General features: G+C 40.0%; 3 protein-coding genes across 5 annotated transcripts; all 3 read left to right on the top strand.

The window, feature by feature from the left end:
• The first annotated feature begins 191 nt into the window (after window positions 1-191).
• On the top strand, window positions 192-1,635 carry efcab10 (EF-hand calcium binding domain 10). Its single transcript, XM_084365292.1, has 4 exons — window positions 192-328; window positions 812-976; window positions 1,271-1,361; window positions 1,469-1,635. The coding sequence occupies exons 1-4, from the start codon at window positions 226-228 to the stop codon at window positions 1,515-1,517; spliced, it is 408 nt and encodes a 135-aa protein (XP_084221418.1). The 5' UTR covers window positions 192-225; the 3' UTR covers window positions 1,518-1,635.
• Window positions 1,636-2,663: 1,028 nt separating this feature from the next.
• Window positions 2,664-9,375, top strand: samm50 (SAMM50 sorting and assembly machinery component). Of its 2 annotated transcripts, none has more exons than XM_084365290.1 (15): window positions 2,664-2,819; window positions 4,484-4,594; window positions 4,720-4,821; window positions 4,915-5,002; window positions 5,192-5,298; window positions 5,535-5,665; window positions 5,945-6,032; window positions 6,383-6,511; window positions 6,732-6,803; window positions 6,884-6,970; window positions 7,311-7,381; window positions 7,970-8,039; window positions 8,123-8,276; window positions 8,470-8,611; window positions 9,068-9,375. In XM_084365290.1, the coding sequence occupies exons 1-15, from the start codon at window positions 2,799-2,801 to the stop codon at window positions 9,111-9,113; spliced, it is 1,419 nt and encodes a 472-aa protein (XP_084221416.1). In that variant the 5' UTR covers window positions 2,664-2,798; the 3' UTR covers window positions 9,114-9,375. The 2 variants fall into 2 exon arrangements, with proteins under 2 accessions (XP_084221416.1, XP_084221417.1); XM_084365291.1 differs by having other exon boundaries at window positions 2,665-2,819; window positions 7,970-8,037; window positions 8,130-8,276.
• A 493-nt stretch (window positions 9,376-9,868) lies between these two features.
• Window positions 9,869-18,553, top strand: api5 (apoptosis inhibitor 5). Of its 2 annotated transcripts, none has more exons than XM_084363910.1 (14): window positions 9,869-10,173; window positions 11,096-11,257; window positions 11,467-11,560; window positions 11,827-11,892; window positions 12,379-12,530; window positions 12,803-13,009; window positions 13,468-13,572; window positions 14,372-14,461; window positions 15,082-15,263; window positions 15,450-15,543; window positions 15,668-15,724; window positions 16,586-16,665; window positions 16,775-16,881; window positions 17,893-18,553. In XM_084363910.1, exons 1-14 carry the CDS (start codon window positions 10,099-10,101, stop codon window positions 17,970-17,972), a joined length of 1,551 nt encoding a protein of 516 aa, XP_084220036.1. In that variant the 5' UTR covers window positions 9,869-10,098; the 3' UTR covers window positions 17,973-18,553. The 2 variants fall into 2 exon arrangements, with proteins under 2 accessions (XP_084220036.1, XP_084220035.1); XM_084363909.1 differs by having other exon boundaries at window positions 16,775-16,917.
• The last annotated feature ends 7,769 nt before the right edge of the window (window positions 18,554-26,322 follow it).

Below are 26,322 nucleotides of genomic sequence, written 5' to 3'. Positions count from 1 at the left end.
TGGGTTTTACACTGCTGTATTGAACTTGTGATGGACATTGTTCTGTATTTTTGACATTGTATTGAAAAAACGACTCATCAAATTGTCAGGTAAAAGTAGTTTTAACTTGATCAACAGTGAGGGACCTCACAAGTGTACACAACAACAAACACGTTCGTGTGTGTGCACGCGCGTTAGATGTTGGCGTATCATAGCAACGAATTCAAACAAAGTGAAGCGCTAAAGATGGCGACGCAGAGAGAGAGAGACGCCGCAGATTATCTCAAACAACACAGAATTATGGAGCTCATGGACAACCTGACCAGCCTGCTCTTCTTTCACAGACCTGGTTAGATCTTATCTCCTGTCTTTTATAGATACAGCACCGTAGCATTATGTGCTGAAAAGCGCTAGGTGTTGGTAGCAGCTAGCAAACCATTTAGCTCTGATTATAAAACACAAACCACAACAAGTTTTTGGTTATCTTCTCAGTCAAAAAACAGTTTATTTAGCTGACTATGTGCTGGATTAGGAGTACTGTCCTTCTGACTCTCCCCTCATGCTAGATGGTAAACAAAACATAGGCGAGCTATCCCAACATCACAGGTGGAGCTAGACATTTAGCAATAGGCTTACTGCTATTTGAAAAAATAGTGATGTGTGTCACAGTTTGAGGCTACTTACACACAGGCCAAAATTCTTCCCCTGGACATGACATGATAGTGACTACGACCCTATTATGACTAATATACAAACTTTAATTGAAACACCAGACACACACACATTTGAATGATTTACACAGTGATTTATTGTGATTTATTCTTTGATTCAGAGAATCCCAGAGAGTTTCTCGTGGAGCAGCTGGAACAGCTGAAGATTTCTCGTCAGAGTGGTGTGATAGGGCCAAATCTGTTCAACAACACCAACCTGAATGCAGTTTTCGGGATACTGGACCCTACTAATCAAAAACACATCACTTTTGCCCAATACAAGCATGGTAAGCACAGGACATGGGGCTATCTTGAGAGGAGAGGCACTCTCAATATGATTAAATACACAGTTGTTATTTATATTAGCAATATAATTCGAAGATGACTAGAACACATAATAAGCAATATCTTTGTCCAGTTATTTGTAATAATTCAATGTTTCTGCATTAGAGCCAATAATTATTGTAAAATACCATACGTATATAGTCATTCATTCATTCATTCACTCGTAATTGAATTTTTTTTTCTGAATAATGACACTGGAACTAAAACAAATACTCACAGAGCATTTTTCTCCACAGCTCTGACCACACTGGGCATTAAAGACATTAATGAATGTCCTGAAGGTGTAAATGAAGACAGAATATCCCATGAGACTTTCATAACAGAAGCGTAAGAGCAGCTTGTAAAATCTTACAGCACAGTGATGACAGAAGTAACCAGAATTGTAAAATTCAACTTATTTTGAAATTAATTTTTGCCTCGTTTTGTTGTTGCAGGATCCAAGGCCTGAAGAGATGCTCAGCAACATACTGCGGAAAACAATGAACTTGATATGATGATATGCATTTGGGTGTTAACGTTGGGACTATGATTTATGTGGAGCTGTGTTTTGTAAAATTACAGAATTTTTAATTATTATTGTTATTAAACTGCTAAACTGTTATTTTTTTCTGATTCAGGCAGTTTCATTTTCATTGATTCATTCATTTCAGTTTAATTTTTGCAGTTAAGTCAGCATGTATCAAGCCTTTATCAGGAGCTCTCAGAGAAGTAGGATAACAGAGAACAAAAGGTATTATGCATCTTATGTCTACATCCTAGCTTTGCATCCTAATTTTGGGGGATTTTCCTTTTCTACTTTTATATTGACACAAAACAAGATTCTTTCCAGTTTGCTTAATCTCACACCGTTAAAAAATATAGGATACATTTTTACAAGTTTTCATCGAACAAGAAGGTACTTTTGTGCACTCCTCAGCATTAACTTGAGGATTATCTCTGAGGGTACCCACCTCAAGTCACACCCAAACACACCTTCTGACTGCATGATTCTTGAGGAATAAATGCTCACAGTAAGATAGCCTAAAAAATAAACACGGTTATGAACACAGTGTTAAATAATGATAATGATTACTCATGAAAATATAACATTCTTCCTACAATATACCATACACCCACCCAAGCCACAGTCTGTTCACCCTGCTGCCATCTGGCAAAAGATACAGAAATATCTGCTGTATACTCCAGTGTATAAAATAGATTTCTTATTATGTAGAATAAAGGGACACCAACTTCATTTTCATTATAAAAGGGTTAGGGGTATGGTATTTTAAATGACTATTAAATGAAACTTTAACTTTTTAAATCCAACTTGCCATGAGAGCTGCATGGATGTCAGCAGAGACTTGGAGTAGTTTGTGTCTGTATCGTCCATAATGTATCAGCTAATGAAAAAGTACAAGTGTTATTGTTTTGTTTTTGCTTTTGTTTACAGTTATAAATAGTTACTATTGCAAAGACGCACATTTAAATTTTTCAGTTTAAATTTCATTTACTTAAAGGTGCACTATATCATTGAGTATCAGTAAGTATAGTGGTGGTACCATTTTTTCCCCCAGAATGTTGTATAGTTTTTTCTTCATTTTGCAGCGTTGTTGTGTTGAACGCGCCCCCGCAGAGGGCGTGGTCAGGAAGTGACATGGCCGCCTCCTTATACGGAGCTTTACTGCCTTTCTCCGGTTACTTGTAGGTTAAAGAAATTGGTCTTTATCCCCCCGCACAAAGTTTCTCCCACATTTCCCGGGACAGCACCCTACGGAGCTCAGCATGGGCACCGTCCATGCCAGGGTAAGGAGAAGTCCGCTGACCGTGTTAGCTAGGACTTTGACCTCTCCGTGTTCAGTGGGTTTATCTGACAGAGCGGCTACTGTGCTGCAGGAAAAGGCCCTCACTGTACATTCAACAAGGTCCAACAAGGCTCAGGCATTCAGCTCTCTGATAAGAAACTGAATTACTTCACTGCTAAACATGGCTGCGAGTTTTTAATGTTGCCATTAAAGTACAGGGAAGACACTCTTTGGTGTGTAGTTAGATGGTAACTATAGACAGTAGTGACACATGCTAGTGACTCGCCTCCTCACTGTAGTCTGCCTGCAAGAAGCTCCACTTGTGCTTACTGCATTCATTGTGTTGTTTACTCCAGTTAACTTGCTCGTTTTTCTGATCCATTATTCTTTACAGGGCTGTAGCCAGAGCCAGACTAGTCAAAGATATGACTAGAATGCATCAATAAACATTCTTGTGAGCTAAACGATTAAAATGTAGTGTAAAAGGAAATGGGCCTATAGATTTTTGTATATTTCCATTATCCTCTAATCGCTTGGTTAAAAAGCTGTTGTTAAAATCAAATTTAAACTCTCTGTTTATCTGATTATTCTATTTATTTTTATTTTTCAATTCCCTCTCACACATGTTTAATTATTCATCCAGTCCCATTCCCCATGCAACATTCTCCATTTTCCTCACCACATTTCACATGTTCCTAATGCATTTATGATGATTAGATCTTTCTGGCTGTTCAACGGTATTTTGTCAAACTATTGCCCTGTATTGTGGTGTGGTGTACAGCCGGTCTGAAACAACTGATTGCTTAATCGATCGGTTGACAGAAAATTAGTCAGTAACTGATTTGATTATTGAATAATGTTAAGGTCATTTTTCCAAGCAACATGTCTCTGGTTCCAGCTTCCTCCGATGGGATGATTTGCTGATTTTCTCTGTCCTATATAATTGTAAACAAGTAAACAACAGTTTATATTCATTTAAGGGATCCCCATTAGAAGCACATGGTTACGCCCCTAGCCTTCCTGGGGTCCCAAACATAAAAATACAGTACAGACATGCAACATGAAAGAACAAACTATTTAACATTTGAAAACAGTCAGACAAACTATGTAGACACAGGCGAGATAAATTAATGATGGGTTGATACATACAGTATACAGTAAACAAAATATTTGAAGATGATATCTTCACCTGTGACAAAAACATTTGTTTCTTTTACATTTTACAGACCAAATGATTAATAATTGAATCATTGAAAAACATAATAATTGGAACAAACAGCAGTAAAAATAATCATTAGTTGCAGTCCCTGTCTGCTGTGGAGCATTTTACTGTTTTGGAGAATAATAAATTCCTAGGGGTAGAACTGGATTAGATTCAGAATAAGTCAAATTTATTTATATAGCACATTTCATACCACGGCTCAATGTGCCTAAAAACAAAAAATAAACAGTAAATAACATACATTAAAAAATTGTATACAATAAAAATATGTAAGATAGAGAGATATAACATATGTAAAATAGAGTAAAATCACCCAACATGTATAAGATGTGTGTAATTAACCAAATGTAATATCCACTTTGTGTCATCATGAACCCCCAAAGTTTCCCATTGTTCCAGTTCTTTGATTGTGATTATATGTTTTCTCATATTGTGTGTTGTAGAGCCTGGACCCTCTGCCCATGCACGGGCCGGAGCTTGGAGTTCATGCTGACGACATTGAGGCTCCAGAGATTGAGCAGGAGCCAAAACAAGAGGTTCTTGAAAACAAGAATGTAAGATTTGTTTTGTTCAAGACAGTAATTATAACCAGACTCTTTCAATGGGAATCTCACATTGCCAGACCTGTATTTTTTGTTGGATAATGTTTGTAATGCTGTCTGCCCCTCCTGTTTTTCAGGTTGTTGTTCAGCGAGTGCACATAGATGGGCTCGGAAGAACGAAGGAGGACCTGTTGACTTATGAAATCTCTGAGGTCTTCCGGGCAAAGAACTTGATTGATGTAGGTGCATGTTAAAACAGCTGAACTAATTAATACTTGTTCAATTTGTGTAGCCGTTCCTGGCATCGACACATGGTTCAATCTGTTGTGCAGGTGATGCGAAAGTCCCACGAGGCCCGACAGAAGCTGCTGCGTCTCGGTATCTTCAGAAGAGTCGAAGTTGTTATTGACACATCAAGAGGTGACCGGTCTTGAAAAAACGCATGATTACACATAGGCACTTTTCAGATAAATGTATTCATTATAGTTATACATTTTCTCTGATGAGCTGTGAAATCAGGTTAGAAATAATTCTCTGTTACATACGTCATTGTTTTAAACTTAGCATAAAATAACTCTGATATTTAGTTTATTTTTCTCTTCTCTTTAGGTGAGGATGCTCTTCCTAACGGCCTCGACGTGACGTTTGAAGTCACTGAGCTGAGACGGATGACGGGCAGCTACAACACCATGGTTGGAAACAATGAAGGGAGCATGGTGAGCACTATGATGGCTCATGTCACTATCTACTTACTGATTTGGATCCAATCTTAGTGTCATACTGATAAATGTATTTCAGCTCGACCCAGATCAATTGATTTGTTTGTGTTTTTTATGCATTTATTTTGTGGACATTGATTCAAGATTTCTTTTAACACTTGATGTTGTTATTTGTTTATTAGCCTCTAAATACAGAATGAAAAACCTAATCAACTGACCCATTTTAATTTTAGGTACTGGGCCTGAAGTTACCCAATGTATTTGGTCGGGCAGAGAAAATGACCTTCCAGTTCTCCTATGGCACAAAAGAGACATCCTACGGCCTGTCCTTTTTTAAACCTCAACCGGGAAACTTTGAACGCAAGTAAGACATTCATAAAATACATTTGTTTTTAGGTCTAATCAACTTGATACATGGCATGCATGTGTGCCTATGGTACTTTTGCTATAAGTTATCCAGATCAGTAGCATGGTGGCGACATTGGGAAGTTAAGGTGACTCATGTGGTTCATAAACTTTAGATTTGGGCCCATCAGTGGAGGAGGTAAACGCCTGGGTAATCTATGCAGTAACTATAAAAGGATATATTTAGTAATCACCACAGGGTAATGACCTTCTTCTTCTTGTCTTTCTTTGCTTTCAGTATCTCTCTCAACGTGTACAAAGTAACAGGTCAGTTTCCATGGAGTTCACTGAGGGAGACGGATCGAGGCGTCTCCGCAGAAATGAGCGTAAATACTTCTACTTTCTATTTATCTGCCTGTTTCTTTCATATTTTGTGCAATTAGAAATGTTGTTCGTAAAAACATTGTTCTAATCTTTTGCCTCTTTGCACATGTATTAACATATTTAGGTTTCTTTTTATTACGTTTTTCGACCATATGTCTTACACTAATATTTACATATCATTTATGGATGGATGATGAAAAAGACTGACCAATGAAAGTCTTTTGCAGGCTTTCACATCGCCATTATTTTTGCGTTTTTATAAACACTCTATGCTGTATCCTCATTTACTGCATAAAATCTGTACAAATAAAAGTAATAAACTGGTGTTTTGTCACCAATTTACCACCCACAGTTCCCAGTATGGAAGACCAGCCAAACCCTGAAGTGGGAGGGAGTGTGGAGAGAGCTGGGCTGCCTGGCTCGCACTGCCTCGTTTGCCGTCCGGGAGGAGAGCGGTCATTCACTCAAGTCCTCACTTTCGGTATTTGTCTCCTTTTTTACATTGAGGACTTTACTTTTGGCTTTGAAATAGCTGTGGATAAAAGATTTTTGCACAAGTTACAATAACTAGTAACTAGTTATAAGTGAATGGTGGATTTTAATTACATTGAATTGCAGTAAAAGACTGAATATCCAATAAAAAACTGTTATAAACACGTTTTCAACAGTAGTTGTGTGAATTGTGCTTTTTTGTTTGACAGCATTCTATGGTCATCGACACCAGAAACTCATCCATCCTTCCCAAGAAAGGTGGCCTGTTGAAGATCCATCAGGTTTGTCGTTTGACACTTTTGCAAATGCTATATGACTGAACTTGGAAACTAATTTGATGTTTTGTGTTGTGGTTGTGTAGGAACTTGCTGGTTATACCGGGGGAGACGCCAGTTTCCTGAAGGAAGACTTTGAGATCCAGCTCAACAAAACACTCTTCTGGGATTCAGTGAGATTCTACATTTTTCGATTCAGCATTTTCAGCAACTTTAAGCAGTTTAACTGGGCCAAAGTAGAAACTAGAGGATAAAGGACTATGAGATTATTTGTTGGTTTAGATTATTCTTGTACAACAATTAAGTGGTAGTAAGTAATTCAAGCAATATACCCAGACTTCATTGTGAGCATGATCTGTGAGGAGAAAAATTACCTAACCAACAGACTCATTTCCAATAACCTTGGTGTAGTCCTTCTTTAGCCAGGCACACATTTTTATGTTAAATAAGAAAAATAACCTGACATTTGGCTAGTTTGTTGTTTCTGTTAAACTGTTTGACTTTCCCTTCCAGGTCCTTTCTGCCTCATTGTGGGGTGGTTTGCTCCTGCCCATTGGTGACAAACCAACAAGCATAGCAGACAGGTACAGAAATACAGTACACCACCCTATTACCATTACCAAAAGACCAGAGGTTTTCAAAAGTCAGACATTATGGGTCCCCCTCAGACAAAATCAAGCTTGAGCCCTGTTTTTTTTGGCCTATATTTGTTTAATCTTGCACACAAATTGGCACCATTAAAAGTATGCCAAATTGGCTATTAGCGGTTCCTAATTACAGTGTACCCATTGATGTCAAGACAACTGTCACTGGCTCGTTTTGATACTGAAGAAAATGATTGTCAAGTCCTGTGACTATAAAGGGCCTCTTTCCTTCTATGATTTTAAGGTGGATTTATTGATTCTTATTTGAGATGGACATTGTATTATATCCTTGGAAATTGTAAGTTCCACTGAATCCAAACATAGGTGTATACATTTACTGCTGACTGTGTTTTTAAGCAGGCAAAAACAGCTATAAACTACAATAACTAATTAAAACAACTAAATTACTACAACAACTAATTAAAACAACTAAATTAACAGTAGGGTTCTTTAATTGATTAATAGACAGCTCATGATTGTATTGTGTATTGTGTATTGTATGATTTGTGTGTCTTTGTTTCCTCAAAGGTTCTATCTTGGTGGCCCCACCAGTATTAGGGGATTCAGTATGTACAGTATGGGCCCACAGAGTGAAGGTGAGACATTAACTTGGCTGAGCTGCTTGGTAACCACACTGAGGTTTAATGGCTAATTGTAAGGTTATTTGCTGGTATTACTGGTATGGCAGGCGACTACCTGGGAGGAGAGGGCTACTGGGCTGGAGGCCTCCACCTCTACACTCCTCTACCCTTCAGACCAGGCAGGGGGGGCTTTGGTGACCTCTTCAGAACACACTTCTTCCTCAATGCAGGAAACCTTTGTAACCTCAACTATGGTGAGTAGTTTGAAACAGACCACAAATGTAACGACTGTTAAAGGTTCATGTTTTATAGACCGGACCTTGACATTTATGACAGAATTCTGTTTGTTATGATTGGGTGACAATTTAGGTCAGGTTTGGAGCGAGGTGTTTTGGTGAAGCAGATGCCCTTGACTTCTGTCTGGCTGAGGTTGATGTTTCTTTTCAGGTCAGGGGCCACAAGCACATTTGAAGAAACTGGCAGAATGCATCCGTTGGTCGTACGGAGTGGGCATTGTGCTGCGTTTGGGGAACATTGCCAGGCTGGAGCTGAACTACTGCATTCCCATGGGAGTGCAGAGTGGAGACAGGTAGGGCTGGTTAGGTTAACTACGGTTATGTAAGATGATTTTGAATGTCATTCAAATTGGAGACACACTAGGTAAATTTGATGTCTAATAGCCTGCCTGCAAACACACGATGGATCATTAGAAAAGACCAATCACATTAAAACTGCCTATATACAGTAGGTGAGCCTCTTTATCTCATGCCTTGTAACTCACACATTTGTCTACATGAGTAAAATATACTCAAGGTCTGATAAATCCAAATACCTTAAATATTGAGCAATGTCATAACCTTGTTCTAACAAAGTTGGGAGGCAGATTCTTTCACAATAAACATAAATCCATCTCTCTACAATCACATAGACACACGTGATAAATTATATACACATACATTTTTAAGAAACATGTACGTGCCAAAAATAATCAGATTCTTCGTTTGCTTTGGTATCCATTTTGTCCAATTTTCTCCGGTCTTTGCAGGATATGTGACGGGGTCCAGTTTGGAGCAGGAATCAGATTCCTATGAAACCACATGACTTGGATCAAGAGCTTCCTTGTGTTTCAACATTGTATGTCAGAAACTTAAATGTGGGGTGATTGATTTTGGAGAAAGATACTTGAGTGTTGAAACTCATTCCCATGTCGTTGGTGTTTGATGACCTACGAATGAGACTCAACAATCAACCATCTTCACCATAATGGCTCGCCACACCTTTAACTGGAAGTAAAATTGCTTGTACAGAATTGTTGTTGCAATTAAGTAGTTCAATAAAAGTGTTTGCACTGACTTTCTGTTTTGATTTATCTATTCTTGTCATATGAAATCATTGCAAAAAAGTGTGTGTGTATATATTCTGGCGATATAAAAATATCGACCAATGACTGCATTTTTGTACTCCCTTATATCAGTATCGGATCAGCCCCAATAATCCAGTATCGCTCAGGTTGTAGCTTAGAGACACATCCTAAAAAGATAAATCCAACAAATAATACATTTTAGAAACTTATAAGCATGTGTCACATGTCAGATTAACCTAACCATTATTGTAAAAATATAACTATACACTATAACATAACATAAAAAGAATAGAATAATTAAAATACAGTACATAAAATGTAATTAAGTCAAATAAAGAGAGTTGTGTCAAACAGACAGGTGTCATCACGAGTAATTTTACTGCGCACCACTTCAGCGCATACTCGCGGTCACGTGTGTTGTAAGTCCTCAGGCGATTGGTTAAACGTGCCCATGCGCTGTACTCATTGTTCCGTAGCATTTTTAGCTAGCACACCAGTGATTGCGGGAAGACAGACCGTGGGGGGTATTCATTCACGGGCTTCTCGAAATTTCATCTCCCCGTCCCCTTTCCGAAAATCATATTTTCGGATAGTACGGCGTTTTTTTGTGTTGTAGTCGTTTGAATCGGCACAAAAGCGACCCGAGAGGAGTTCTCGTTTGCGTTTTTATCGGCGGTCTTATCTGTGAGCGGCAGGCACCCGGACGCACGCTGATGGCGGTCACTATCGAGGATCTCTATCGTAGCTACGGGGTCCTTGCTGATGCTAGTAAGGACAACCTCGGCCAGGTAAATAAAGGCATATGTGTTCATTTTTAAACACTGGTTAACCGAGAGGTTTGTTGCTGTGCCATAGTATCTTAGTTTACTTCCACCGTTGTTAACTTTGTTGACATAACATTGTTGTGTGCGTGCTAGGCTAGGCTAAGGGTAGCTAGCGAACGTAACAGTAGCGTAGTGACCGGGGTAATGTTAATGGCCTCGCCATAGTGACCCTTACGATAGGCGGTACTAGCTCGAGGTTCATATTTTTTAAGGCAACCAGACGCTCATTTATTTATTTTTATTAGCGAACCCATTTTCATTCATTTTGAAACTAGGGCAACTCGTTTTAGCCTTTAGCCTTTAGGCTGTTGACTCTAATTCACCGCAATACTTCTCTTTCAATGTTTTTTGTTGAAGTTAATGGGAACTATGTGAATGTTGTCATCTAGTTGTTAGGTCACATCGGAACATTTTAATAATTAAAATTTGCAAAAGTTAAATTGAGCAAAACAAAGAGCACATAGTTCACGTTTACAGGGTAGTGGACTGGCAGGTTTTTGCCAGGTCCGTTCAGTCGATGTACTCCTATAATAAAAGGCACACCTTCTATTTGTAAGTGACATGAGTTTGAAACCACCCAGTCCTCGTGCGTATCAGAAACTCATAGGCTTGTTTTCCTCAATGATTTGAGCTTTCTTGATCGCAAACCTACACCTACGTCGGAATCAAGAGATGCATTAACAGAAGGTTAAAAAAAAACAACAATGCAACAGAGCCTGAGATTCCCTGAAGAGCCTGTGGTAGAACAATTTTGCCTACAATGCAACTTCGTAGGAGTTTTGTTATAGTATCTTATTATATTTTTAGGTTTTGCATGAATCATAATGTGATGCTAGAGTTATATATCTTGCACATGTTAACTTACGTATTGTCCAATATTTTACAGCACAAAGATGCCTACCAGGTCATCTTAAATGGCGTGAAGGGTGGCCCGAAGGAGAAGCGCCTGGCAGCGCAGTTTATCCCGAAGTTCTTCAGCAGCTTCCCAGAAATGGCCGATGCAGCAATTAATGCTCAGCTTGATCTTTGTGAAGATGAGGACGTGTCGGTGAGTATTAAAGAACAGAGGCTTCTATCTAATAGATTCAATGGTAGTTGGAGTTTGTCTTGATCTTCAACTTCACTATGGTAAAAAAATAGCTTGTGTCTTCCTTGGTTGATGTGGAGCTTCTTCCGGTGACTGTATGGATTCCTGCTAGTCATTTTTATACCATCATAACAACCCCCTCGTGTGAATGTGTACTTGTCTTCATTCAGATTCGGCGGCAGGCCATCAAAGAGCTCCCACGGTTTGCAACTGGTGAGAACATCCTCAGAGTTGCAGATATTCTCACCCAGCTCCTTCAAACAGGTATTGGATGCCTCGAACTACACACTTGGGCAATGTTATCCTATTTCATTTGTTTTTCCACACTACCTAACAGACTGGTGTGGTTTTAACCTTTTGATACATTCATGTTGTTTGCTTCAGTCATGGCTTAGGTCAGTGTAATGGCTTGGGTTTCTTGGAAATCAAATTTACTTTAAACAGCACATTGGTCTTTTGATGTGATTCTGTTCAAAATTTTAATCCTTAAGAATGACCACTGAAGAGTCTGTTATTGTTTGTTGTTTCAGATGACACAGCAGAGTTCAACCAAGTGAATGCAGCACTTGTTTCTATCTTCAAGATCGATGCTAGGGGTGAGTATTGTTTTGCTCCAACGTGGAGTCAAATGATGCCTTTGTGTGCTTGACACAGGAAACTGAGAACTGTTCTTCTTAATCTCCCTCCTCGGGATACTTATGAGTGAGATTTCATTCTACTTGCTGAGAATAACCTGTGTTGTCTTGTTACAAGCTGTTTCAACTATATGTCCACAGGAAATTCTGTGTGAACTGCCCCTTTATGAACATCGTCATTCCGCAATTACAGCTAGTAGATCTGAAGTAGTTTGTTTAATTTAAAAAAATAAGTGCCCCTTTTTATATTGAGGAGTGGGACCAGAACATGATGTTATTCTGTATTTCAGCCTACTAAAATGGATGTACAGATTGTACTGTTTTGTAAACATGAGACATCAATCGGTCAGCTTGCTGTGTTTTTCATGATCATTGCATCCCTCATTCAAATGGGGGTTGTCATCCCATTTAATTTTTATTCTTCACTTTCATTGACACATTGTGTAGGTACTCTTGGAGGCCTCTTCTCTCAGATCCTGCAGGGTGAGGACATTGTGCGGGAAAGGGCCATCAAGTTTCTGTCAGCCAAACTGAAGACCCTTCCAGAGGACGTCATGACAAAGGAGGTGGAGGACTACGTCTTTGCAGAGACAAAGAAGGTTCGAACATAGTGTAGAATCAATTTATTATCTTTAATCAAAGATGAGTGATCTTTACCACTCAATGGACTAGAATCAGGATGTGTGAAAACCACCGCTGGCCAAAACTAATTGTTTAGGCTATGACTGGTAATTTAGCTGACTTATACATTACTTGGCTGATACACTGTCAGATGTAGTTCAAACATTGTACATTTGGTGAATGTTAGCCTGTGTGAAAACAGTACTCATTGTTTTTAAGAGTATCCTTCTCTTCCCGACTGCCTCCTCAGGTGCTGGAGGATGTGACTGGAGAGGAGTTTGTGCTGTTGATGCGTTTAGTTTCTGGCCTGCGGGTGCTGCAGACCGTGAATGGGCGACAGCAGCTGGTGGAGCTGGTGGTGGAGCAGGCTTTCCTGGAGCAGGCCCTCAACCCAGCTGACCCAGACACTGTTGACCGCCTGCTACAGTGCACGCGCCAGGCCTTGCCCCTGTTCTCTGTTAGTACAACCAGTGCACATTTACATCAACCTGTTTTTTTTAATTTGTTTAGTAGGAGGTGGAGTGCAAAATTATTTTAATAATGAGAATTGAACATTGGTTAGCACTACAGCAGCCAAACCAGTGAATGCTTCATTATCAGGAATTTCAGTAAAGTTCTCTCATCACGAAAGCCTAAAGTTGCATCTCTGAATTTGATGTGAAAATATTCAGTTTACTATTACATGAGATAAGGAAAAGCAGCAAATCATCATATTTGAAAAGCTGGAACAAAAAATGTTTTGCATATTTGCATGAACAACAACATAAACATTTAATCAAATATTAAATCAACTAATGGACACATCTTTACACACAGTGCTTTTTGTTTGTCTATAGGCCTACCTTATGACGTGTAATCATTGCTTACTGTTATTAAAAAGTGTGAATTAATCATATTTTTTCTCCTGTCTTGTAGAAAAATGTCCATTCCACACGTTTTGTAACCTACTTCTGTGATCACGTCCTGCCCAACCTCAGCACCCTGACAAGTCCTGTGGCTGAGCTGGACATTCAGTTGGAGGCGAGTTCTACTTTCACTGTCTAACGAGAAATGAGGACTTTCTTGCTTTTACATTTACTGATCACACTTGTACCAACTCTTTGATTGGCGTCATGGTTTTGTCCAGCTGGCTATTTCAACCATAGTGCTGCAGTGTCTTGAGAATTTGTGGACCAGCAGACGTGGTTGTTTTTATTAGTACTGTTGTGAGACATTTGAAGTATGACTTGTAAAGGCTCTTTGTCCTTGAGCAGGTTTAAAATATCAAGTTTTTTTAATATCTTTATCAGTGATAATCAGTCACCGTTATCATAACCTTATGGCTTTTTTATATTGTACATTGGACTTTGCTGTAAAAACAGTGGTTGCAACTATTGCATGATTTCCAGTTCTAGGTAAGTCTACCGGAGTTTAAAAAAATAATTAAAATTAGAATAAAGAATGGGGGAACAACACTTCCAGAACCAGCGGCTCCTTCAACTTTGCAACCTTGTAGCCCAGTAAAAAAAATAATAGCCACTATTTCCATCAGATAAATGACTAGTTTCCCGACCTGGATTTATTCAGTCCGAATCAGCGCTTGAGAGGCCCGACGAATATGGCCACTGGTGTGAGGTCGATATTCCTAATGTCTGACATTTGGTGAGCGGTTGTAGTAGTAAACAAAGTCAGCGTGGCAGCCACCTGTCAGAGGTGTCAGCCAACTGCATGTTGTTAATGGGTCATTAGTCTGCACCACGCAACACTGTTTCTCATTAGCAATGCACATTACACTGTGTGAGGGGCTCTGCTAAAGCTGTGCGTGTATTTGTGTGTGTAGGTGCTGAAGCTGCTGGCTGAGATGAGTCCGTTCTGTGGAGACATGGACAAGCTGGAGGCCAACCTCAACATGCTGTTTACCAAGCTGCTGGTGAGAACGGATTGTCCTGTTGTTGTTGTTGGACATGGAGGAATAGAAATGCGCTTAATAATCAAAATATACGTTGGCAGTTTTTCAACTGGCTCCATTTTCGGATTTTCTTGCTTTTCTTGTTTTAGTGTTTCCTTGCTTTACAGTCATATTGTTGCACACATACATGCTAGGTGCTGGTCCTCTGTCAGCTTTTTACTCTGGGCCCCGGCCAGCTGAGGATTAAATTTCTAGCTAAGAATACGTAGTCAGATTGTCCCATGTGGTCTGGGTATTTTGAACCAACAGCCTTCCCTTTTAGCACCTACATTTTTACAACCATTCCTGTCAAGAGTTCTTATACTCAAAGTACAGGAGAAAAGAGGTTGTAGTAATCAACTAAGGTTAACTTAAAAGTGTCGTTCTTATAGAGATAATCTATAATTCACATTAAACTTATTCGTAAGAGATTTCGGTGCAGACTTCACAACGTTTAAAATAAATACTGGGAGACTAAAACTCTATTCCGTATTTTCTTTTGTTCCAGTAAACTCTCAATTTCTCATTTCAATTTTGACACTTAAGTAGGGGACACAAAAAGGTTCCAGTGATGATTTTTAATGTGTTTTATGTTTGTGTAGGAGTTCATGCCCCTGCCACCAGAAGAGGTGGAGAACGGCGAGAACTCTGCAAATGAGGAGCCCAAACTGCAGTTCAGCTACGTGGAGTGTCTCCTCTTCAGCTTCCACCAGCTGGGCAAGAAGCTGCCAGACTTCCTCATCGACAAAGTGGACGCTGAGCACCTCAAAGACTTCAAGATCAGGTGAGAGAATGGTGCATGAAAATGTCTCTTGGAGTGCAGGTAGTTAAATGAATGATGAAACTGAAGTGTGATTTTTGAACATGTTGGGTGTGTTTGATGGTTTTGCTTAGCTTACAGAAAAATTCTCTTTGGTCATTTTATCCCAAAACACCTTTCATATGGAACTGAATGTGCTTTGTCTTACAGGTTACAGTATTTTGCCAGGGGCCTGCAGGTTTACATCAGACAACTGCGAGTAGCACTGCAAGGCAAGACGGGAGATGCTCTTAAGACAGATGAGGTAACAAATACTGTAAACTTAAGTTTGCATAGCTTAAGTAGAAACTTCATGCATAAGCATAGTAAGTTGCTTTGTGTTCTTTTCTGCTGTCAAATATACTAACTTGTCTTTTGTGTGTAATCAGAACAAGATCAAAGTGGTTGCTCTCAAGATCACAAACAACATCAACGTCCTCATCAAGGTAGGGTGTTTGTCATATACACTGAGAGACCAGAAAAATAAGAACACCTGTATGAAGTAATGCAACACAACACAATAAACCTGTATTAAATATAACCCCGGCGCTCCAACTTTAAAAAAAAAAAAAGAAGAAGTTGGCATGCTGTGTAAAAAGTAAATAAAAGCAGAATGCAATCATTTGTGTTTTATGAAGTGTTCCTCAGCCCATGTAGTACCATGTGTTGAACCCCGCCTCATCCTTGCTTGTTAATGACTGAGCCTTTCGAGGATGCCCCTTTCATACCCAATCATGATACTATCACCTGTTACCAATGAACCTGTTTACCTGTGAAATGTTCCAAACATTCACAGGAGCATTCACAGGTTTCCCAAACTTTATTATTATTCCTGTACCAACTTGTTTGAAACATGTTGCTGACATCAAATTCTGAATAAGCTTTTACATATTTACAAAAATCAGTCCCCCAAATGTTTGTAATACACAACTTAAAATTTTGAGTTTTTATCCAGACTTCTGCTCAAATTGTGTAGGGAATTGTTTTTGTGGTGGGCTGCAATGTGTTAAAAAAATGTAATCATTTATTCATTAAAGAGAAGCAGTAACACCTGACAATAATGACTTCCATTGCAACAACACAAAAGTAACCCAGCACCGTTCTTGTACCGTGTAAACGACAATAAAGAATGTGACATTTTACAAGGAAAGTATTTATTACAAGAACGCTTGGATTAAATTGTATTACAATGTACGGGGTTTCTATTTTCTGGTCATTTAGTGAATCTGGATAATAAAATATAAACTCTGCGTTATAATAGACAAGTTTTTTTTAATTTGTCTCTACAATCTTTATTTTCATTCCAGGATCTCTTCCACAATCCCCCATCATTCAAGAGCACAGTCACTCTGTCCTGGAAACCTGTCCAGAAGGCGGAGGCAGTAGCGTAAGTCTGCTCCCACTTCTTCTCACCAGTGTTGACTGTAGTTAAAGGTGATAGAAACCCCTTTCATCACCTTTCGTCATCTTCATCTTCTTTCTGTATATGTTTTTAGGCCCAAGCGCCCATCAGGTGAGGAGATGGGCTCCAGCGGAAGCACAAAAAAACAGATCTCTCCTCAATCCCGGAGGGACGCACGGCAAATCTATAATCCCCCCAGCGGCAAGTACAGCGCCACAATTGGCAATTTTAACTATGGTGAGGAGCACTCGGTGGCATTTTTTTTTCTTTTTCATTTTTATAAACACTGTTGTGTAGCATGTACACCTATAATTTATTTCATACTGCACTTTTGTTTATTTCACTCATTCGTAGCTTTAGTTACTGTTTTCGTATTGCGCGCGAAATGTAGGTGTAATGGTAGCTCTGGACAGTTTGAACCCTTATCCTTAGAGGACAGCAGCTATAGTCAGCTTTGATTCACAGTAGATTGTTTTGAGTCGCCACAGGGAAAAAGCATCAAACTTTTCAAAATACACCTGCAGCATAAACCACATCTCTATTATTAATCAGTATAATAATATGATTGATAAAATTATCTCTTTCACTATAAATATCCAGATGTGTTGCTGCAAATAGAGCTTCAGAGCCATAAGATGATGATGATTGTGTGACAAGAAAATTGTGTATTTAAAGGAAAAGTTCACCCAAAATTGAAAATTCAGTCATGGAAAGTCAGGTGAAGTGTTGTAGTCCACTAAACATTTCTGGAGCTTCACAGCAAAACTGTTGCAGCATGCCCCTGAACAACTGAATTAGATGGGGACTTGTTTTAAAATGTAAAAAACAAACAAAGAAAATGGCTCCATACAGCTCATCCAGCATAATCCAAGTCTCAGGGAGCCCCGATATACCAAATTGATTTGAAAAGATGAATTTACACCCTCTGCGCTTTTAGCTCAGTAGCTACAGTGAAGATTTACGTCTACTTGTTTATATACAACACTGTTTTTGTGTGAAGCTTGCAAAATGTTTTGTGGACTATGACTCTTCATGCATCGTATGACACCAGTCAAACACATTTGATCAAATTAAAATTATTTTTGGACTGCCAGACTTATTAGATATACGCATTGAAGTTTTGTATTATTAAAAACTATTGACAGCAAATACAAATACAAGTGGTAACAATATGTAGGATTATAATGTACTGTTTTGTTTTTTCTGCTATAGAGCAGCGTGGTGGATTCAGGGGCGGCCGAGGACGAGGCTTTGGGGCCAGAGGCAGCAGGAGCCGAGGTCGAATCTATTAAAGGCACACACACAGTACATATTGCTCATTGAACTGCATTGCATCAAGATCTCAAGATCTTCTCTGCACCAAGATGGACTATTTGTCACCTACTCTTCTTTTTTCTTTTTTTTTTTTACTTGTCTCAACGCCTTTTTCACTTTCCCAACTGACACACCACAATTTGTTTTGTTTTTGGAGGGGGGAGGGGTTTGGTTTCCTGTCTTCAGAATATCACTCAAGGGACTCAGACTTTTTAACATTTACTCCCAGTGTTCCTCTTGGCCAAGCGGTAGTACTAGTAAATCCACATGGTTTTTTTTCTTTAATTTTTAAAAAAAAATACTATTCTGTGTATTTTTGTGGAACAAAAGACTGCCAAGTTGTAACTGATGAATATTTTTTTGTCAGATTGTTGTAGGAAAAGATAAAGATCCTCTTGTTTTGCGACATGTTGATGAATGCATTACTTTCTACCTTTTTATTTAATCTTGTTTTCTTTTTTATTAGAGCTTAAGTTGGATTGGCTGACTATGCTACTTTGTATGAATCAATGATGTTGTTTCATTGGATTTTTATCATAAACTTGTATGGAAGTATGAACTTTTGTCTCTTGTTTGTGTACAACATTGCACTAGTTACACTGCAAACTACTGCTTCACATTTCTTTTTTTCTCAATGCAAAGCTTCTATTGCATCTTTTAAAACCTTTTCCAATCTTACCTTCTCCCATTCTGTGCTCTCATGCTCCATTCATCCCTCACCCACTCATTCATCCCATTTATCCTCTCCATCCTCCTCTTTCCTTTTCCCTCGTCTTTCTATTTGTGCTCACCTATATCTGTACCAAAACAGAGGGAACTGGGGGTAATTTTAGCGCGTGTTCTGGCGTCTACATTTAGAATACACACACATACACAAACGTGCCTTCTCAGCCGTCTACACGTCTGCATCAACACTGCGCCCCCTCCCATCAGTCCAGTATGTGTGTGTTGAGGTGCTGGGGGTGGGTGTGACGGCTTTGAAGTAGAAAAGAGTAGAATCCGGCTCTCAATAATTGAAGGAGCTATAAATAGTCTTTGCCATGTTTAGAACACACATTTTATTTTACACCCGGCTCTGCACATTCAGTCATGCACACATTCTCCCACACACACAAACCCCTTATTCTAAAATACTAGTGAGGACCTTCCATCCACAACACTGACTCCCGTGAACGTAAAGTGAACTTGAACATTATATCAAAGCCCTAATCTTGAGTGATGATGAACAGCTTCATGTCATTCCGATGGGGTTCAAGTCTTACCAAAATCCTCTAAAACAACCTTCAGCCCCTGAGCTTTTAGTATATCTGAAGCCCGGTCTTTAATTAAAGGTAATTAAACTTTAAAGTGTAATTCTGGGTCTAAATCTTTGAGTAAAAACAGAAATCTGTTTGGTGTACACTATTTTTGTTCTGAAAGGTGTTAAATGAGTTGTATTCCTTTTTGCCCATTCTGAATTTTAGTCTTACTGTTTGATTAAACATCTACCTTTACCTGCCAAATATCTTATATAATCCTAGTCCATATTTGGTTAGAATCCTCAAATGACATGAATTTTAAACCTTGAACCCGTTCGAAACAGTAAACTTTATCAAAATCCTTGCCTAGCCATTGAGCTCATAGTCTGCATTTATCTTACTGTTTGCTGTCTACTGGCTTAACCTGAAGCCTAGTTCCCTCAGTGCAAATTGTAAAATGCAGTTATGGTTTTAAGTATTATTCTTGGTGTAAATCTGTAAATTCAAAAACAAAAGCCTGTCTGACAATCATTTGATGTGAAAGATGTAAAATGTGTAACCTCTACTTATATCTGCCTAAATCCTTATTAAATCCTAGTCCACACTTGGTTGGAATCCTAAAATAACATGAATTTTAACCTTAAGCCTGAACTAAACCTGTTCAATTTGTAAAAGTCTTGTTCTTGAACTTTATTCTGACACGAAAAACAAGGAACAAATCCACGTGCACTCCAAAAGGTCCAAAAGTGGCTCTCATAAAGATAGAAGACACAAACACACAGAGCTCTCAGTGGGTGCTACAGGTCTGCATGTGAAGACACGTGTGTGCTGGTGTGTGTAGGTGGATGCTCTGGAGGAGGAGGGGCGCTTAAACTCTCAATTTTTCTGAATCGACTGTGGCAGCGTTTTGCAGAAAGGCAACCATGAATAGATTTAACTCAAAACCCTTAAAACCAAATAATATAAAAGTTGCTAAATAGCTCAAATGCAGCATGAGGTGTTTTTCTTTGCTTGGGCAATTAGTGTGTTATCATCTAATATAAAACTGGTTTCCACTGTCTGTAGTCAGTGATGTGCATAAAAACCAACCACTCACACAAACTTCTTTCACATGCAGGATGAAGTTTGTCAGTGTCCAGCTCAAATTGTTCCTAAAGGATTAACTTCAATGCATTAAAAAGATAAATAATTGACAATTTAAACAGCATAAACATGTCTCAGACTATAAAAATGTGGCATTTGCAAAAAAAAAAAAACTGATTCCTCACATACATTGATTAGAAATACAGGCTTTTGTGCAGACTATTGGACTTTTTATTGCAGAAAATAAAGGATAAAAGAAGCGTGTCCATCCTGTCTCCCCTCTAGAGGGCGATCCAGACCAGGGTTTTCCTCGCAAAGCAACCAGAATCTATTTTTATCCACACCGAACGAGTCACTTAAAGCTTTCATGATGTCTTTTTGTCTCTTTGTATTTCTGCTCGGGTTAAGGCGCATGGAGGAACACTGTGATCTGAGAGCAATGCAGAGAAGAGGTTCCTTCTCATGACCCAGGACGGACATATTCAGTGATTAACAGCCTGGTGTATTTGTCAATTACTGGTCAAGTAGGATATTGAATCAGGGCTGAAATGAACTCACAAGGGCATCACAAACTGAGCTTTAGTTGGTTGTTTTGGATGCAATATGTGTGTGTTTAACAATAATACTAATGTGCTGATGTGATGCAATGAGCTGAAATTTCTTTACAATGCATAAATCTCGTCCACCATTTAGCTTCTCTTAATTTTCCCTACCCTTCATCCTCTCAGAGTTGCAGGCTGATGGTGTATTTTTTGCACAGATACTGTACATCTTTTGGCACAGGCATCATGGTGCGTTTAAGGTCTACGTTTAAGTTCTCACTGCCTGACAGTAGGGGGCGGTGTGCAACCAACATGAACCCTCTCCTCATTGATCGTGACCAGGTATTTCCCAAACCAGCCCGGCAGTCAGTCAGCCAGCCAGCCAATGCCTGGCACATACGCGCGCGCACGCACGCACACACGCACACACACACACACACACACACACACACACAAACCGCGGAGCTGAAAATAATCAAGTGGTGGAGGAGGAGTGGGCGGCAGCAGCGGGAGAGGAAGCGAAGACGACCCTCAGAGAGAGAAAGAGAGAAGGAAGGAGCGACTGTACGAGTCCATGTGAGAGTAGAAGTGAAGGTAAATCAATAGTCCTGAAGCACTTGGTGGAACTCAACGGGTTTCCTCACTTTATTACCAACCTTTGGAACCTTTGGGAGGGAGAGGAGGGTTGGTGTTGATAAAATGAGGCCTGCATACTGTACCCCAACAGACCTGAAGCAAAATCTACACTTTGCATGAGCAGGTGACTGTTTCCTGTGATTTTTAATTATTTTTTTTTACTGTAGTTAATAGTCTTAAGTTATGCAACACTACACTTTCATGATTTTGTTGCAGTATTGAAGTGTTGCATGTCTTAGAAATTAGCATAAAGTTGTGTCAGTTGGGTCAGGCCACGCTGCTCTATATGTGGACGGTGCGTTCACGTGTCAGCCAACAAAGTGTAGTGTTGCATTCACAGCTCCTGTTTTGTGGGATATCCGAGACTGGTGTTCTGAAACAAACAATACGACTTTTGCATTCACATTTGATTGGGATGTGATGATACACTGACGCCAAATATGGACATTTTTGTACAGTAGTACAGTTTTAGACAGTTTGACTTACAAGCGTCACTACTTCATACGTCTTTGTGGTGTAAACTTCTCTAAACTTAATTTACACAGATTAAAAATACTTGGTGAGGTATAGTTGTATCCTTCCTTTAAACATTTTAACTCCAGAGCTGTTCTGCTTTCTGGTAGCTCAGACTTTATTTTACACTGGAATGGAGGCAGACATGCAAAAACAGAGTCTTACTCTCTTCTCTTCTTCAGGTCCAAAGACGGGCTTGGGCCTGAAACATCACACATGGAGGTAGTAAATGTTCCTGGGAGCATTATCGAGTGTTCGACTCTGTTTTTGACTTTTGAGTTCTGTCCAGCAACCAGTGTTTAACTGTTGTTGGATGTATGCGCTGCTACAAACTTTTTGACTTTTTGAAACTCACTGTTTAATGCCACATTTTTGAAAGTGACACCACAATGCGGTGAATTAATACATAATTTCTGCACTTCGCAGAGTATTTTGTGTTCTTCAGTTAGACAGTATCATGATGTATGGCTAGATGATTGTCTTGCAGCGTATCGAATATCGCAGAGTGGCTGTATCGTGATACTATCGTGGGCAACGTATTGTGAATCGTATCATACAACTGCAAGTTCAAATTAATAGTCCATGTGGTGGTTTTTATGGCTGCCTTCCTGTTTCCATATGGTCCTCTTTTAAACCGTAGCCTGCAATATCATATGGTGCATACACTGGTGGGATTACAGATTTAATCTTGATATCGTAGATGAAGGAAGAAGTTTACATGCTTCACATGGAGCAGCCTGTCCAGTGCTCTCAGATTAGGGCATTCTAGTATAAGGAAAACAATGAGGAACACAATCCGGAACAAGTGTACTGTCTCACACAGATTAAGACAACAAACTTTTATTTAGTGTGTTTTGACACCGTGTGTGTCTTCAACAGAGTCAAAAAGACTCACTTCCTCTTAAGTAACCTCCCCTAATGAGGAGGGGGAGGGGACAATCAGCTGAATGTTGAATGGGTTAACAATTAGACAGGTTGACTTGTTGTTGTTAGTTAGGGGATGTTATATAAGAGGATGTGAGTCTTTGTATTGTTTGACTCTGATGAAGACACACATGGCGTCAAAATGTTTGTCGTTGAATTAAATCTTCTTGTGCTCTGGTAAACACGGGACTGTGCTCCTGAAGTTTTAACTTAACCTTGAGTTTGTCTTTGTTTTGGATACAATACTTGATTTTATATCGCAACTTCTAGCGCAGACGGCAAAATGGTCTGCAATGTCAACAACCAACTTTTGGTGTTCACAGAAAACTCTCAGGGCAAATTTCAGTTTTCTGATCTGTCAGACAGCACCTGAGCAGACCGTCTGAATCATATCAAACATGGGTTTGAATAAAGAGCAGCTGTTGTCAGGGCTGCCGATCGTCTCTCACAGACGTGCCCAGGAAAAGATGATCTCTGAAGGCCCAAAAAGCTGATATATTTTAAGGGTTTGAGGATCACTTTGGGGTCTCCTGTGACCCAGGGCCCGGGACAACTGAACTGGTGTTCACAACCTGTCAACGACACTGGCTGTTGTTCCCCAAATTGGAATCATAATGTAATAACTTCAGTCATTTTCAGGTCATTATTAATAGGCTTGTCTATAACGTCCTGGAGGCCGTTGACCACATGTCACATTTGAAACTGGAATCTTTTTACTTACCACCCTAAATGGACCGGTATTTAATTAAAGTGCTTTTCTGGTCCTTCAACCCCTCAATGCACTTTCAACACTTGCCACATTGACCCATTCACACCCAGAGGCTGCCACGCAAGGTGCCAACTTGCTTCACCAATGATATTTCTATGCCCAGCCATTCACAGACATACACACACTGATGGATGGAACAGCCATCAGGAGCGATCTGGGGTTCAGTTTCTTCTCCAGGGACACTTTGACATGTAGCTGGACCCGGGTTGAGCCACAGCCGTCCTTATTAGAATTACAAACTAAGTCTGGTATAAACTCTGAGTGTACTTAAGCAGCTTGGATGAGAAACAAGGGGTGCTTTTGAAAAGTATTTTGATTAGTATCTGAGATAGAAGACCTGGTATGAACTGTAAGTATCGATAAGTATCTAAACGAACTGCCGGAATTCACCCTTTAATTCCTGTTTTCTTTAATTTAGCTGCAGTATGTGCAAAAGTAGAGAATACTAATGTCACTCTTGTTATTTTCAGCTATTTGTTTTTATTATATGGTGCAAACTTTTTGCATCGATGAATATTATGTCCGGTGAAAACCCAGCTGTCATTTTCCCCATAGCACCACAGTTGTCTTTTTCAGGCTTTTCACTCGACTTCTTGATGTTTTCCATCAATGTTCAGGAAAAGTTGTTTGGAGAGGGAAGAGGATCACAACCTGAAACACTGAGCGGCTAAGTTTGAATGGAAACTGTCCTCGGTGCTGAAAACACACTGGACTTGTGAATGACATGCAGGGTTTCACCAAGGCAGATCTTTGCTTGACAACTATAATGAAAATTAATTACATCAGTCTGAAAGCAGCATTTGACTGAAATATAGAGTAGGTACCTACTAATTTAATGATTTTTACATTACATTAAACATTTGCTAGTTCCAGCTTCTTAAATGTAAAGATTTGCTGTTTTTCTTTGCTGTTTATGACAGTTAACAAAGAGCCTTTGGGTTTCAGACAGTTGATTGGACAAAAGAAAGAATTTTCTTAAAAACATATAACATCTAACATATTTTTTACTGCCTGTTGCTCCACAGAGGTCAGAGGTCAAGGTCAGCTACACATCATGGATGCCTTGTTAATGGATGGATGGTTGGTCGCTCTTTCTGCTCAGGCATTCATTTAACACCAATCAAAACTCTTCCCCTTGGCCACCCTTCCTTCTTGGAGTCGTAATGGCCTTGAACCTGATCGTCCCTGGGTCTGGTGAAGTATGGGTGGCAGATAGCAGGCGGGAAAATAAATCAGTTGTGAAAAGGGAACTTTTTCTTCCCTTTTTATATAAAAAAACAAAAAACAAAAAAAACGCACCGTTCGCCCCCTCATGTACAATGCTGGGAATAGTAACAGCACTGTGAGGCTGGGCTAAATATAGCAGCCAGTGAGTGTTAACATGTCAACTTCAGCAGGAGTGCAGGGAAGCGGCTGCTGCACGTGTGACCGCCGTGGATGTACGCAGCGTCGCTATAAATACCGAGCAGCCCCGCTATCTGCCGCTGGATGTTACAGGCGTACCAAGACTACAACACAAATAGCTGATTTTGTCAGTAGTCAACAGTCACAAATCAAATCTTTGACTTTATACAGCATCCCCTTTAAAGTGAGGTGCTGGATTTGTGCTCATAAATCCTCATTATTAACCGGCGGAGATGATCATCCGCATCATCTCGTGATATTTACACGACTCCGCTGATGAAGGACGGGGTTTGAAATCCAGCTTTCGGATTGGGGGTGGATGATGGATTTTGCGAGGGTAAGGGAGGGATGGAAGGAGGAGGAAGAGAAGGGGAGGGGGGGCAGTTTATTTTTATCACGACCGCCTTTCAGAAATAGACGGCAGACTAAAACAAAACAAAAAAAGAAGAGCTCATGAGTTCTTCTCAATCGAAGACGCTTGTGCAGCAAACCGTGCATTTATTTGTGATGGAGGGAGACTTTAAACATCCCTCCCCCCCCCACCACCACCACCCCTCCAACTCTGTTACGTAATCCAGCATGTGAATGTCAAGAGACAGAGCGAGTCGTGGTGAGAGAGACAGAGAGAGAGGAGGGGGGGTATTTGGTCTATGCATAGAGCTCCCAAAACTCATACCCAGGGAACACAGTGTACTCCGGTGTCCCCTAAGACCCCAAACCCCCTCCACACACACCGTGCACGCGCACGCGCACGCACACCAGTCGGTGAATCCACCTGTAAGGACAAAAATCCTCCAAAACAAGCAAATAGTGCGCAAACAGATCGGGAGAACAGGTGGCTTCCCACATTAATCCCCTCTGTCCGTCCATTCACAGACTCTCTGCTGGAGGAAGCGTGTGAATGAGTGAGAGGGGGGAAAGTGATGAATGAATGAATGAATGACTGCACGAAATGAGTGAATGAAGAGCAGCAGCAGAAGAAGAAGAAGAGGAGGAGGAGGAAGAAGAAGGCAGGGGGCGCGCATCGCTCCTGTCCTTCTCAATGGGTTTTTTTTTCCCCCTTTCTTCTCCTGCAGAGGGAAGTACGGCTGCACGGGCAATAACCAGGCATGGAGAGCAAACACATACAGCACACACACGGTAAAGGAGTGGGGGGGTTATGGGGCAGGGGGGCCGAACATGTGACAAAGCCGTTCATAAATATTCAGCGGCTCGATTC

Source organism: Pagrus pagrus, assembly GCF_965226575.1.
Source record: "Pagrus pagrus genome assembly, chromosome: 10".
Lineage (NCBI taxonomy): Eukaryota > Metazoa > Chordata > Actinopteri > Spariformes > Sparidae > Pagrus > Pagrus pagrus.
The sequence above is the reverse complement of the archived record's forward strand: the minus strand, read 5'-3'. Positions and strand labels throughout refer to the sequence as shown.

Excerpts from the sequence above, each read along its gene's own strand:
- api5 (XM_084363909.1), top strand. The coding sequence starts at position 10,099 with ATGGCGGTCACTATCGAGGATCTCTATCGTAGCTACGGGGTCCTTGCT. Across the intron at positions 11,258-11,466 it reads GTGAAGATGAGGACGTGTCG|ATTCGGCGGCAGGCCATCAA; the intron begins GTGAGTATTAAA and ends GTCTTCATTCAG. Across the intron at positions 14,462-15,081 it reads TGCTGTTTACCAAGCTGCTG|GAGTTCATGCCCCTGCCACC; the intron begins GTGAGAACGGAT and ends ATGTTTGTGTAG.
- samm50 (XM_084365290.1), top strand. The coding sequence starts at position 2,799 with ATGGGCACCGTCCATGCCAGG. Across the intron at positions 5,666-5,944 it reads CCGGGAAACTTTGAACGCAA|TATCTCTCTCAACGTGTACA; the intron begins GTAAGACATTCA and ends CTTTGCTTTCAG. Across the intron at positions 6,971-7,310 it reads AAACACTCTTCTGGGATTCA|GTCCTTTCTGCCTCATTGTG; the intron begins GTGAGATTCTAC and ends TTTCCCTTCCAG.
- efcab10 (XM_084365292.1), top strand. The coding sequence starts at position 226 with ATGGCGACGCAGAGAGAGAGAGACGCCGCAGATTATCTCAAACAACAC. Across the intron at positions 329-811 it reads GCTCTTCTTTCACAGACCTG|AGAATCCCAGAGAGTTTCTC; the intron begins GTTAGATCTTAT and ends TCTTTGATTCAG. Across the intron at positions 1,362-1,468 it reads GAGACTTTCATAACAGAAGC|GATCCAAGGCCTGAAGAGAT; the intron begins GTAAGAGCAGCT and ends TTGTTGTTGCAG.